The sequence below is a fragment of the Scardinius erythrophthalmus genome (genome assembly GCF_964197995.2).
Source record: "Scardinius erythrophthalmus genome assembly, chromosome: 9".
Taxonomy (NCBI): domain Eukaryota; kingdom Metazoa; phylum Chordata; class Actinopteri; order Cypriniformes; family Leuciscidae; genus Scardinius; species Scardinius erythrophthalmus.
In genome coordinates, this window is record NC_138229.1 from 23,475,272 (window position 1) to 23,490,215 (window position 14,944).

At 38.1% G+C, this 14,944-nt stretch overlaps 2 protein-coding genes across 2 annotated transcripts; one reads left to right on the forward strand and one right to left on the reverse strand.

Moving 5' to 3' along the window:
- Positions 1-19: 19 nt before the first annotated feature.
- Positions 20-7,505, reverse strand: gtf2b (general transcription factor IIB). The gene is made up of 7 exons (XM_081375261.1): positions 7,352-7,505; positions 6,229-6,335; positions 5,996-6,129; positions 5,765-5,911; positions 1,611-1,740; positions 763-1,044; positions 20-666 (listed from the first exon to the last, which is right to left on the reverse strand). The coding sequence occupies exons 1-7, from the start codon at positions 7,366-7,368 to the stop codon at positions 533-535; spliced, it is 951 nt and encodes a 316-aa protein (XP_081231387.1). The 5' UTR covers positions 7,369-7,505; the 3' UTR covers positions 20-532.
- Positions 7,506-9,274: 1,769 nt separating this feature from the next.
- On the forward strand, positions 9,275-14,790 carry lrrc8da (leucine rich repeat containing 8 VRAC subunit Da). Its single transcript, XM_081375266.1, has 2 exons — positions 9,275-9,595; positions 10,860-14,790. Exon 2 carries the CDS (start codon positions 10,862-10,864, stop codon positions 13,346-13,348), a length of 2,487 nt encoding a protein of 828 aa, XP_081231392.1. The 5' UTR covers positions 9,275-9,595; positions 10,860-10,861; the 3' UTR covers positions 13,349-14,790.
- The last annotated feature ends 154 nt before the right edge of the window (positions 14,791-14,944 follow it).

Sequence of the window (14,944 nt, forward strand, 5' to 3'; positions counted from 1 at the left end):
TTCAAAAAGGATTCTCTGGTGTTTCATGAAAACTTTTATAATAACTGAACTGTGAGTACAGAAACACACAAACAGAAACTTCCACTTCATACCGTTCCCCTCATATAATAAAAAAAGAGGGAAATAAAACCATTTGTGAGTTACACTTTCAAATCTCAAGGTATTTGTAAACCTGATTTGGGGGTTTCCGAGATGTTCACCATGCTTTTCTGAAAAGCATTCATTATTTAAGTTACTAAATATAATGCAAACAAGCTAACAAAATAATTTCCTAGAAAAGAAAATGTTACAGTAAGAAATATGCCCAGTTGGAACCACCAATCAAATTCCCACTTGGACATGTGTACAATTTATATACACACAAATGAAAGTACAGCCTGTAATTGTGTTTAATCTTGGAATGTGTCTTCTGCACTTTGCCGAATCCCTGCTATTGTCTTTTCAAAAGGCTTGTGCCTTCACAGCAAATTTCAAAGAGAAAAGGGCAAAAATTCTGCAAGTACAAAGAGCGGTGAGTGGGGCACATGGGTGTTTACAGTTGAGGCAGTTTATCCACAGGTGTGTCGAATCTGAAGTCGGGAGGAAAGAGATCGGCAGCACGGGGGTAAATGAGACGGTAAGACTGACGGATGGTGACGTCTGCCACTCCAGCAATGTCCCCGATCTCTGCGTGAGAGAAAAATAACTTCACATATCAAGGACACAAACACCCATTTGTTTTTGATTATCATCACGATATGCGAGTGGATTGTTTTCTCTTACCTTTCTGTGTCTTCTTCTCGGCAGACGCTTGCGAGGCCATATAGATGGCTGCGGCTGCCACTGAGATTGGACTGCGCCCCGGAACCAAGTCCAGCTCCACAGCCTTCCTGGCGATGAAAGTGGCCGCCATTTGCACCTGTTTGGGCAAGCTCAAGTTGGAGCAGAAACGTGACATGAAGTCGCCGGTTGTAATGAGGTCCACACTCGTCTCAAGAGCCTTCAGGATAAGCTTGAAGCAACGGCCAATCTCCTTCTTAGAGATCCGAGACACGGCACAGATTTCTGGGGTGGAGGGAGATATGAATTATTAAACAAACTTGTATATCAAGAACTTCTTAAATATTAATAGCTAAATATCTTCATAAAGCATAATATTTTCAGTTAATAGCATAATCCTAAAGGTAAAGTACTCAATTTCTGCATCACCAAATGGAGTTACAAAACCAGAGTGTTCACACTTTTTGGCAGAATTAACCTACAAATGGCTCACTTATAGTTGTCTCTGCATATTAAAATGGGATTGGAGCAAATGTTTTAACGTAGAAAAGAATTATATACTTAATATAATGATTTCATGTCAAAAGCTCAGTAAATTAGTCTATCAATCACCAACATCATAAAAAAAAGGTAACACTTTATTTTACAGTGTCCTTGTTACATATTTGACATGTACTTACCATAGTAATAACAGTAAATAAGGCATAATTACATGCAACTAACCTTCAACCAAACCCTAATCCTACCCTAACCCTATAGTAAGTACGTTGTTAAATAATATTACACAGTACTTAAATATATACTTAAAATACTTAAAATAAAGTGTAACCAAAAAAAAATGCAGGTTTTACCTTTAAATGTTCTAGGGACGCCCTCCTGTCTGCACGCTATGTAAAGGCAGGCCGAAGCGATCGCATCATTACTTCTGCCTTTCAGACTTTTCTGTTCGTAAACCTGTTTGAACAAGTTGTTTGTTCGGTCCTGTAACAAAGAAAACCATTTTTAAACAGAGCCACTTCACTGACACTGTGTCCAAAATCGTAATACTTTCTTACTATATAGTATGAGAAAAACAGTACGCCAAAAGAGTAGTATGTCCGAACACATAGTATTCAAAAAACAGTAGGCGAAAAGTCCCTGGATGACCAACTACTTCTGCCGAGATACTGAAGTGCGCATTCGATGACCACTTTACCATCCCATGAGGCAACAGGAGGGGATTTATGAATGGAAGTGAAGTGACGCAACTGACGCTGGTACGCCAGGTTACAGTAACAACATGGCCAAATTTCATTCATACTACGCAAATTCATACTATATAGTAGGGCTGGGCGCGTGGGCGGTATATCGAATTTGTAATGTAGCGATATATTTTTTAGAAACGATATGGAATGAGGCAATACCATTTATATCGATAGTAGTTTGATACGGGCACATCTGAAAAATAGCGGAGGACACAGTGTGAGCTGCTGCAGTGAAAGTACATAGTACAATTTGTCCTAAACATGACAAGCTTATATTAATGGCTTCAAAATAACTGGTAAGATACAGTTAACAAGTTTAAATGGATACTCCACTTTTTTTGGAAAATTTTACAACTCCCCCAGAGTTAAACAGTTGAGTTTTACCGTTTTTGAATCCATTCAGCCGATCTCCAGGTCTGGCGGTACCACTTTTAGCATAGCTTAGCATACATCATTGAAGTGAGGGGTAGATTTGGCTTTGAAGTTGACCCTTGTGACTTTTGTCATGAAAATCCAGAACGAACAGAACATTTATTTTTCCTTTGCTCAATTAGTAGGAATTTTTGGCAAGATGTCCATAGCTGGTTGAATAATAAAATTAGGGAACTTTTTGAACAATTTTCAATCGAAGATATTCTTATTTATAATTCTAAACTGACGGGAGACACTTCACTTTTGATTAACCTTATCATCATTATGGGTAAATACCACATTCACAAAAATAAATGGAAAAAAACAATTGCCAAATGTAAACTGTTTTAAAAATGAACTTCGTATGTTATCTTCCTCCTTGAACCTTGTTAAAGATTCCAAACAAACTGTAGAAGCTATTTGTTATGCTGCAGAAATGTTTTTGATCCTGTAACACATTATTTATTTGAGAACAAAGCCTTATTTATTTATTTATTATTAATTTTTTTTTTCATTGTTAATTTTGTATTTTGTTGATGCCTTGCCTGTTTTCTTTTGCTGTTGTCTCCACAAGAGTTTGTAATAAAAGTAAAAAAAAAAAATACATCATTGAAGTGGACCATTAGCATTTCTCTCAAAAAAATTACCAAAGAGTTTCAATATTTTTCCTATTTAAAACTTGACTCTTCTGTAGTTACATCGTGCACTAAGACCGACGGAAAATGTAAAGTTGCGATTTTCTAGGCTGATATGACTAGGAACTATACTCTCATTCCTGTGTAATAATCAAGAAACTTTACTGCCGTACCATGAGTGCAGAAGGCGTAATGATATGACGCAGCACCTGAAAATAGTCCCCAGCTCGGTAACTTCCAACGCTCCCTGTGCAAGCAGGTTGTCACGTTGGTTATGTTGACGGAAGGTAGCCTATTTTCAGGTGCTGCGTCATATCATTACACCTGCTTCACCCACTTTTTTGCACATAATATATTGCATAGCCTACATTACATTCACTATATTTGTTTCCTTCAATATCAACATTGTTTGTAGGATATCATTGGCCATATTTTCTTTATCAAAATAGAAAAACGTAGAAAGTACCGAGATATATATCGTATATCGCCATTTAACCAAAAAATACAGAGATATGATTTTTTGGCCATATCGCCCAGCCCAACTATATACAAATACATATTTTTTTAACAGCCACGAAGTAAATTCAAAATCAAATGTAGTACCTACTCATGTGATTTCGGACACAGCGTGAGTGTTATTTACAAGTGGGGAAACTCAGAATTCTAGATACACGAGTTGCCGACATCATAAGGAGCGTGTCAATGTGAAACATGGTGGAAAGGAACATTAATTTATAATACAGTGAGGAAAATAAGTATTTGAACCCCCTGCTATTTTGCAAGTTCTCCCACTTAGAAATCATGGAGGGGTCTGAAATTGTCATCGTAGGTGCATGTCCACTGTGAGAGACATAATCTAAAAAAAAAAAAATCCAGAGATCGCAATGTATGATTTTTTAACTATTTATTTGTATGATACAGCTGCAAATAAGTATTTGAACACCTGAGAAAATCAATGTTAATATTTGGTACAGTAGCCTTTGTTTGCAATTACAGAGGTCAAACGTTTCCTGTAGTTTTTCACCAGGTTTGCACACACTGCAGGAGGGATTTTGGCCCACTCCTCCACACAGATCTTCTCTAGATCAGTCAGGTTTCTGGGCTGTCGCTGAGAAACACGGAGTTTGAGCTCCCTCCAAAGATTCTCTATTGGGTTTAGGTCTGGAGACTGGCTAGGCCACGCCAGAACCTTGATATGCTTCTTACAGAGCCACTCCATGGTTATCCTGGCTGTGTGCTTCGGGTCATTGTCATGTTGGAAGACCCAGCCTCGACCCATCTTCAATGCTCTAACTGAGGGAAGGAGGTTGTTCCCCAAAATCTTGCAATACATGGCCCCGGTCATCCTCTCCTTAATACAGTGCAGTCGCCCTGTCCCATGTGCAGAAAAACACCCCCATGCTTCACAGTAGGGATGGTGTTCTTGGGATGGTACTCATCATTCTTCTTCCTCCAAACACGTTTAGTGGAATTATGACCAAAAAGTTCTATTTTGGTCTCATCTGACCACATGACTTTCTCCCATGAATCCTCTGGATCATCCAAATTGTCATTGGCAAACTTAAGACGGGCCTTGACATGTGCTGGTTTAAGCAGGGGAACCTTCCGTGCCATGCATGATTTCAAACCATGACGTCTTAGTGTATTACCAACAGTAACCTTGGAAACGGTGGTCCCAGCTCTTTTCAGGTCATTGACCAGCTCCTCCCGTGTAGTTCTGGGCTGATTTCTCACCTTTCTTAGGATCATTGAGACCCCACGAGGTGAGATCTTGCATGGAGCCCCAGTCCGAGGGAGATTGACAGTCATGTTTAGCTTCTTCCATTTTCTAATGATTGCTCCAACAGTGGACCTTTTTTCACCAAGCTGCTTGGCAATTTCCCCGTAGCCCTTTCCAGCCTTGTGGAGGTGTACAATTTTGTCTCTAGTGTCTTTGGACAGCTCTTTGGTCTTGGCCATGTTAGTAGTTGGATTCTTACTGATTGTATGGTGTGGACAGGTGTCTTTATGCAGCTAACGACCTCAAACAGGTGCATCTAATTTAGGATAATAAATGGAGTGGAGGTGGACATTTTAAAGGCAGACTAACAGGTCTTTGAGGGTCAGAATTCTAGCTGATAGACAGGTGTTCAAATACTTATTTGCAGCTGTATCACACAAATAAATAGTTAAAAAATCATATATTGTGATTTCTGGATTTTTTTTTTAGATTATGTCTCTCACAGTGGACATGCACCTACGATGACAATTTCAGACCCCTCCATGATTTCCAAGTGGGAGAACTTGCAAAATAGCAGGGTGTTCAAATACTTATTTTCCTCACTGTATATCATATCAAAAATAATATATCTCTATCTATATATATAAAGATCAGTGAGCAGAAAGCAGAGAGTCTATAGTGAATGGAAATTAAGAATTTTGCAAATTATTTTTAATTTACATTCTGTATTTCAATAATTTGAAAAAGGTGTTATGTACAAAGCAGCTTATAAACAACAAATGTAAAGTTAACCACTCAAATTTTGATTTACAAAAAAAACTTTTTTTTATACCATGTATAAATGTGATAGAAATAAATAGGTTGCATAATTAAGATGTAGTTATTTGGGTTTATTGTTCATAATTCTTTAGTTTAGGCTTTAGTTAGGCTAAGTTAACATTATTTGCATAATTACGTTACCCTCTAATTCAATAACAGTAGGCTGGAACACTCACAATGATGTTTCTGGGGAGATTGATCCTGTCGGCCATGGTGCTGATCTCTTTGAAGGCATTCAGCATGGCTCGATCAGAGCTACTCATGGTTCTCCGATTCTGGTACTTGGAATTTCCAAACTCATCAAAGCTCGCTGCACCTGTTCCCTGAAATAGCATAAGGAAAATATATTTAAAAAAGCATGACAGGAACACCAAAACACAAAATCAATAGGTAAACAAGTTCCTTACTTTGCTGATCATGGTGGTGAGGTCACCTCCATTGAGGAGAGGGTTCTGGGCGTCACCAACACGAGACGGGTCTTTAGTTGCTTTCTCATTGGTGAACGTTCTCCACTCAGACCCTACATCAATTACACGGTCACCTGCAAAAGAAAGGAAATGCACGCTTATCGTCTTATTGTTTAAGTCAGCGATGAAAAAACATACACTCAAAGCTCTAATATTCAGGTGGAAACTCATACCTACTACAAGGCCACATTCAGGGCAGATCATGTCTCCTGCCCTGTAGTCCTCCACCAGCTGTGCATCGGGGTGATTGGGGCATTGCACCTTGGGAAGAGAGTCTCCACTGAAACAGACAAGATTCCAAAGGTCAGGAAAAATCTACATGAACTCTGTTGACAATTGTTTGTCTGTGGATTAGGATACAGTAAACAGTACAGGAAGATGCCCAAACATTCTTCTAAAGCAGGTGCATATAAAAAAAGAAAAGTTTATTTTTTAATTATATAGGCTAAATTAATTAGAGATAATTCTTGCGGCATCATTTTTTCAAACACAGCAGAACCACAGAGTACATATGCAATTCTAAATACTGCAAACCAGACTTATTCCAATTATCCAATATACTGTTTATTACTACTACTACTGTTTGAATATCCCATATGCCCAGTTAAGGGTTTGTTCTACTATTTGTAGATCTATAAAATATCAAACTAAAAAAAAATCTGTTTTGAGTGTTTCATAATTTATCCATAATTAAAAACTCTACAACTACACAATAACGTCTTCATTTACTATTAAAGAATAGCAAAATATAATCTTCCAGCTGTTAAAAAAAAAAAGAAAAAAAGTGGACTAAAGGGAGGCTTGGACTTTTACAGCAGATGTTGTGGCCTCTACAACCCAGACATGAGTTACCACAGATAAAAAGCATTATTTATTGGATAAATAATCAATCGGCATCACTTCCTGAGAGTTTTCAAGTGTCCCTCTTGTTAACTAATGTACGTGTGTGGTTAGCGCTGTTAGCTCTGTGACGACTGTTATTCGGTTCGACTTTGACAGATATCTCAACCTTCCACGCAGATTTAAAATAACAACTCAGACGGCTAGTCTTTCAAAATCACTTGCTGCCCTCATTTTGTCTTATTTCATGAGATGCGAACGGCTAGCCAACATGCGCTAGCAGAAAATGACAGTGTTCATTTCCCAAGACCTCCTTTATACGCATCACGTCACGATGACAACAAACTTCGACAAAAAGCGTATAGAGGCCCACACCGGAAAGATTCAAAGGTCATCTATGCCATACGTTTACAATTGATATCAAGGAGGACCAAAACTAGCAGAAATGAAACTCACCGGCTCGTTGACGCCATACTGTTAGTATCTGTTGTCCACGGCAGTGACTCTATGGTGAACACAATGGACGCCGGCTACTCCTATTTATAGGTTTTCTAAGTCACGTGTACACGGCGGAGACGGAGAGCCACAAGTGACAAACTTACGAATTTATGATTCGGCAATTTTTTCATGTCAACAACATGTGGCAATTTAACAATTGGAAGTTTCAAATGGCCAATTTAAATCTTAAATGCAGGAATTCAATTTGTAATATTTTCAGATAAAGCAGCCTCTTCATCTGATATTCCAGGAATTCAATTAAGGTGTCTTGATCATGTAAAAGGGATAGTTCACCCAAAAAGGAAAATATTGTCATAATTTACTCACCTTCATGTTGTTCCAAACCTGCATGAGTTTCTTTCTTCTGTTGAACACAAAAGAAGATATTTTGAAGAATGTTTATAACCAGACAGTTGACGGCACCCATTGACTATAGTATTTTTTTCCCTACTATGGAAATCAATGGCTAAAGTCAACAGTCTGGTTACCAACATTCTTCAAAATACCTTCTTTTGTGTTCAACAGAAGAAAGAATACCGGTTTGGAACAACTTGAGAGTGAGTAAGTATTGATAAAATTGAACCATCCCTTTAAAATTTCACATTTGATTAGCTATGTTCCTCAAATAAAATTCTTTGTTTTAAAATTAGGGTTGTAAAAGTTTAAATTTAATCTAAAACGAACTAATAAAAAATATTCATGGAGGAAGTATGCATAAACTACAAGTGACAGTCCCAGAAGAAGCAGGTTAGACTTTTAAGGTTTAACACACACACACACACACACACACACACACACAATCTAAAATATAGGCCTAGTTAAAATTTCATAAATTATAGCTCAACCGACATGTTTGAGTCTGGCCTACAATTTGCCTCTAATGTGTTCTTAAATAGTACAGAATAATAAACTACATTGTATGGACTGAAACATAACACAAGTGCAGAATGGCACATGGCTTTATTTGACTACAATGGAAAATGCACGTGATTTGTCTCATTTTAAAACAATTGGTCACGTTTCTGCTGTTTACTGGCAAGGCTTTTAAAGTTCCTATTTGAGGATTATATACCATCCCTAAATTCATGAATCATTTAGCTTAATAATGCAGATGTGTCAAACAAAGTTATTATGGGTTTAATTCCATTTGTAGTGCTCTCAAAAACCAAGGGTTGGGCCCTCTTATAAACCATCCATGGTGAGAACACTCATATCTCTCTAAAGGGATCATCTTTCTAATGACACTCAACAGCACTATAGATGCAAATGCACTGATAAACAGGTAGTGACACTTTTATGGCAACTTCATGTGCTGCACTTGCATAAAGAATAGAAATCTATATGTCATTCCTCATTGCCTTGGGCTTCTGTCCATGAAAATAAATGTGCATGCCATAAATATATAAATATCATGTTATTTTATGAAAAAGAATGATTAAAAGCATCCAAAACACTGGGCGGAAAAAATAAATGACAGAAGAGGAAGAAAAACAAGCGTGTTCATGATTCAGCCAGACAAAATAAAGCTATGTTCCTCTTACAAACTAGCTGAAACTTGAAAAAAAAACATTTAGGGTGGGTTGATTTTACCAAGACATTTCCTGCACCCTGTGCCAGCCAAACAATGCTGCACTGAGTCCTAGTTTCCTCATAAAAGAAAGAAAGAAAGAAGAAAAAAGAAGAAGAATGAGCTCACGGGGTTAGTCTCAATTATTAAATGGTAATGGCTGTCAGAATTGTAATATTTCACAGACTCCACTTATAATTGAAAATAAACCTTTATGTAAGACAACGCTTTTTGTACAGGGCGCGTCTTCTGGGCTAAAGGGCTTTTTGGAGATAATTCACCTTATCCGGTGGGTTCGTAAACGCTGCGCAGTCACCGTCCAATGAGATACGCAGTTGACGAGCGGAACAACTTCGTCATTTTGACTGCTGAACTACAAGTCGGAGCAAGTCGGACAAAGAATCGCGTGTTTTAAACCTCTCGCCGAGTTCAGACTTCTGTGGACAGAGTGTGCAGTCCTTGACGGACATTACATTACTATGCTGAAAGAAGATTGTTTGGTGGCGATTGTGTATTTGACTTTTGTAGTCCGTTTCCTGCTCAACGTCAACTTTTGTCAAATCTAGCGTCTACAGCGATATGACAACGATAACAGTGCGTGCTCTTCTATCCCAGTGAAAACACCAGCAGAGACAGTAAGTAGACCGCTTTACTATCTGGGTCTTTGAGGCTTATTTCTTCCTGCTTCCTAGAAATATTATTCCCTGGGGTTGCAGGTTATGTTAGATCACTTCGCGTTTTAGACTCGATCTACCTTAAATGTAGATCCTGACATCGTATTACTGTGCAAATACGAATATGAATATTTCTATTTTAAGACGTATCATAGCCTGATATTACCATTTGAGAACAACCTGGAAACGTTTTCCATTTACTGGGTCATCGATTAAATGGGTCCATTTCCATTCTGAAAAGGTTGTTTAAAAAAGTTTAATAATAAGAATAATTTAATAAAAATAATGAATTAATTACTTAAAAATAGTAACATGGTTGTCGGTTTTGTAGTTAAATTAGCCATTTGTCCTTTTGCTGTCATGACACTACAAGGTGTTCCTTAGACGGAGAATTTAATTGACATTTCATTAAAACATAGCCTAGTTTTCTGTATTTTTTTTTTTAAAGATCGCCCTCTACTGACAAATGTAACAAATATGAATTTAAGTGAGGGAGGAAGCCTGAAATTGTCCTGAAAAGTTCACTATGCCTTCAAAATAAAGGCACATAAGGCACTCATTTTATGGAATGACCAGCTATGTAATCAGAATAATGGGATTAGCTTGTATATTTCTTAAAATCCTTAAATAGTTAACACAGACCATTTTAATGATTAACAGCTGTCATGTGTTTCCATACTCTATTTCTCAGGCAACAGTCTGAGAAAATAGCAGGCAACGAATAAAGCTGCACTCGAATTGTGTGCATGCCACTAGGAGTACGTTTATAAACAGAATTGGGATATTAATACCACATTGGCTGCTAAAAATGTTTTAACCTGGAATCAGAAAACATATCCAAAGTGTATGGACACGTGTTTTTCATGCCACACGAACATGTAAGACGTTGCAGTGAAGTGCCATTTCAAACATTACACACTCTTGAGATGGTTCGGACCTTTCATGTTGTAACTTGAAGCCACATGTGGCTAGCAGGTATTTGACGAATAGTGCAAACTGCACAGTCAGTGTATGCACTCTGGTTTACTCACTCATTTATATACACATTTGTACATAAGTCTCTTTCAATTAAAGAATCTGCTAAATGTAAATCTACTCTTTAAAATATGGTATTTGTTTATTTTAAACAAATGTGACTGCGCATCATTAACATTTGAGACATGAAGTTAAAGACTCAAATTAGTTCTGTTCAAACATGCACTGACTGCACTGCTCTTTATTACAGGGATGTTTAGTCTCACTGAAGTTGCCTCCCTTAATGACATCCAGCCAACCTACCGTATTCTGAAACCATGGTGGGATGTGTTCATGGATTATATTGGGGTGATAATGTTGATGTTAGCCATCTTTTCTGGGACTATGCAGTTATCCAAAGACCAAGTGGCATGTCTTCCCATTCTTGAGGAAAGCACAAACCCTAAGGAAGCACAAAATCTACCAGAATGTTCCACATCACTTCTGGAGACTGCACCCACACCCACACCCACTAAAGACCTTCCTGACAGCGTTGCACATGAACTTCTTAACACTCAATCTACCCCCTTAAAAGGAGAGGGTATGAAGTCTCAACCTGAACCCAGAGGACGTAAAACAAACCTGGACTATCAGCAGTATATTTTTGTCAACCAAATGTGCTACCATGATGCCCTACCATGGTATAACAAATATTTTCCTTACCTTGCCCTCATACACACCATAATGCTGATGGTAAGCAGCAATTTTTGGTTCAAATACCCAAAGACCAGCTCAAAGATTGAACACTTTGTTTCCATTTTGGGACGGTGCTTTGAATCGCCATGGACGACGAAAGCTTTGTCCGAAACCGCTTGTGAAGATTCTGAGGAAAACAAGCAAAGGTTCACAAGCGGTGCGGTTTACAAAAAACATGTATCCTCAGAGGACAGCTGTCAGTCTACTCCTTTAATGGAAACTCCAACGGTACAGTTTCCTACCGAAAAGCTCATTGCAGAAGCTCCCAGCCTGACCACCTTAGACAAAAAAGATGGAGAACAAGCCAAGGCGCTTTTTGAGAAAGTGCGAAAATTTCGAGCTCACATCGAAGACAGTGACTTCATCTACAAACTCTATGTAGCTCAGACAGCAATAAAAGCACTGAAGATCATTTTGATTTTGAGCTATACGTCTACATTTGCCGCACATATCAGTTTCTGCCATATATGCTATCCTAAAATCGAAAGTTTGACCGGGTATGATCGATTCATTTGCACACACAACATGGCATTCATGTTAAGGAAACTTCTCTTCACCTTCATGGCCATGATATGTCTCTATGGTCTGGTGTGTTTGTATACACTCTACTGGCTCTTCAGGAGACCTCTTAAGGAGTACTCTTTTGAAAAAGTCAGAGAGGAAAGTAGCTTTAGCGATATTCCTGATGTCAAGAATGACTTTGCGTTTCTCCTACACATGGTCGACCAATATGATCAGCTGTACTCCAAGCGATTTGGTGTATTTCTCTCCGAGGTCAGTGAGAACAAACTACGAGAAATTAGCCTTAACCACGAGTGGACGTTTGAAAAACTACGTCAGCATGTGACATCCAATGCTCAAGATGAACAAGAACTTCACCTCTTTATGCTGTCAGGACTCCCTAATGCAGTATTTGACATCACCGATCTGGAAGTCCTCAAGTTGGAGCTTATTCCTGAGGTCAGAATTTCAGCCAAAGTTTCTCAGATGACCAACCTACGGGAACTACATCTATATAACTGCCCTGCTAAAGTCGAACAATCCGCTTTCACTTTTCTCCGCGACCATCTGCGATGCCTTCACATTAAGTTTACTGATGTTGCAGAAATCCCAACGTGGATTTATCTTTTGAGGAGCCTCAAGGAACTGAACCTGATTGGGAACTTGAACTCTGAACACAACAAGATGATTGGTTTGGAGTCACTGAGAGATCTGAGACACTTGCGGACATTGTATCTCAAAAGCAATCTTAACAAAATACCCACAAATCTAACAGAGCTGTCGCCACATCTCGTCAAACTGGTGATTCACAATGATGGGACTAAGTTACTGGTACTGAACAGTCTCAAGAAGATGACCAGCCTAGTGGATTTGGATCTCCAGAACTGTGATTTGGAGAGGATCCCCCATGCCATCTTTAGCTTGGCTAACTTGCAAGAACTGGATTTGAAGAATAACAATATCCGGACCATTGAGGAAATCATCAGCTTTCAGCACCTAAGAAGATTGGTGTGCCTCAAGCTGTGGTACAACAAGATCACTGCCATTCCACCATCGATAGGCCTAGTAAAGAGTCTGGAGTCCCTCATTATCTGTCACAATAAACTGGAGACCCTTCCCCCAGCTTTGTTTCATCTGCCCAAACTGAGGCACATTGACCTCAGCAACAATTCCATCTCAAGTATACCAGTGGAGGTTGGACACCTTCACAACCTTCAACATTTTGCTATCACAGGGAACAAGGTAGAAGTTCTGCCTAATCAACTGTTTAAATGTTCCAAACTGAAGGTTTTATTGGTGGGTCATAACAGCATCACCTCCATCCCAGAGTCCATTGGGCAGTTAGTTCAGCTGTCCCAACTTGAGCTCAAAGGGAACTGCTTAGATTGCCTTCCATTTCAGCTTGGCCAGTGTCACCTTCTTCGGAAAAACCTCCTCTTCGTGGAGGATCATCTTTTTGACACACTGCCTCTTGAGGTCAAGGAAAGTATCAGTAGTGACTAATGGAACTCTTCAGAATGGGTTTAAGCGTTATTAATGATAATTCGCTCTTATCGGTTGATGAAAACATAATCAAACTAGCCAAATATATTTAGTAAATGAACACGCAAGGGGCGGAATGTGGACACTCTTAAAAATGATGGACATTTCAATTCTTTGGAAATCTGCTGAAATTTCAAGGACCTGCTAATATGTCATCAACATATGTTCTAGAAATGGGCCTCAAAGACAGGAAGCAAAAACATTTGTTGCAAAATATAACAGGAACGTTGCAAATAACAGGTTTGTGTTTGCTTTTGTTTGCCTATTAGCACAGGTATGTTTAGTTTAAATTATGTTGTTACACATTTACTTGTATATTGTTTATTGTTATTTATATACATTTAAGTTACTATATTTAATATGCAGACTGATGTGTATTTTAAAGGGATAGTGCACACAAAAATGAAAATTCTGTCATCATTTACTCAACCTCATGTTGTTCCAACCTTGTATGACTTTCTTACTAATGTGGAACACAAAAGATGAAATTTCAAAGAATGTTTCTACTGTTGTTTTGTCCATCGGTGGGGCCCAAAACAACATTCTACCCCACAGACTTTCATTGTATGGACTGAAAAAAACTTCTATGTTCTGCAAAAGATAGAAAGTCATACAGTTTGAACAACACAAGGTTGAGTGAATTATGGCAGAATAACCATTTCTTGGTGAACTATGTATAAAGGTCAGTAGTTATCCTAAATGTCCTAAATTTTCAAAAGTGTCTATTAGCAGCAGTTTTCAGCAAAGTCTTTAATTATGAAAACCAACTTAATTTTTAACAAAATGCTTTTATACGTATCATGTATTTCTTACGATTTAGTTTAGGAGCAGTGCTTATCAACATTTTATAAAATCTAAAAGACATGATCTGACATGATGAAAGACGTTATGAAAGTTCACGTTCTCTTTAGCAATAACTGCAAAATTGCAACACGCTTTTGAGTCTGAGAATGTATTTTGAATTTCCTTTGTTAACAGTGAAACATACATTTTCTTTTTGCTGTATTGTGATGATAAGAGGCCTATCAAGGACTAAGAAATGCCAGATGGGGGGGGATGCGCATGCTGCACTTCATGATTACAACCACAGTGACCTTGTGAAGCTGCTCGAGGTTTACTTATGCATTGTCATAATGACTTTATCTTAGAATATGCCACATGCTTGGCAAAGAACATCTGGTAATACTGCCCTTTGCAATGTAATTATTAATGTCTTATTTTTTTCCGTTTTCTGATTTTTATTATTAAATGTTGCGTATAAACTAGGTTTGGATATGTGTTACAGTGTTTTAAAAGTACAATGGTACAAAGGTTTCAACCTGTAGTTTGAGCACTAAAAACTGATATTTACAAAGAACGATACCTGCAAATATCACAAATTAAATTAACTTGATTTACGAGAATCTGACTTCTGCTTTTTGTGCTCTATTTGATTTGATTTTTGATTTTCAAACAGGCACACTCTAGTTGAGTAAATTCAAGTATTTAAATACTACACTTTTGCCTTCATACTTGTTTCAACTTGTCTGCCGCCTTATTTCAAATTCAAACACGTTG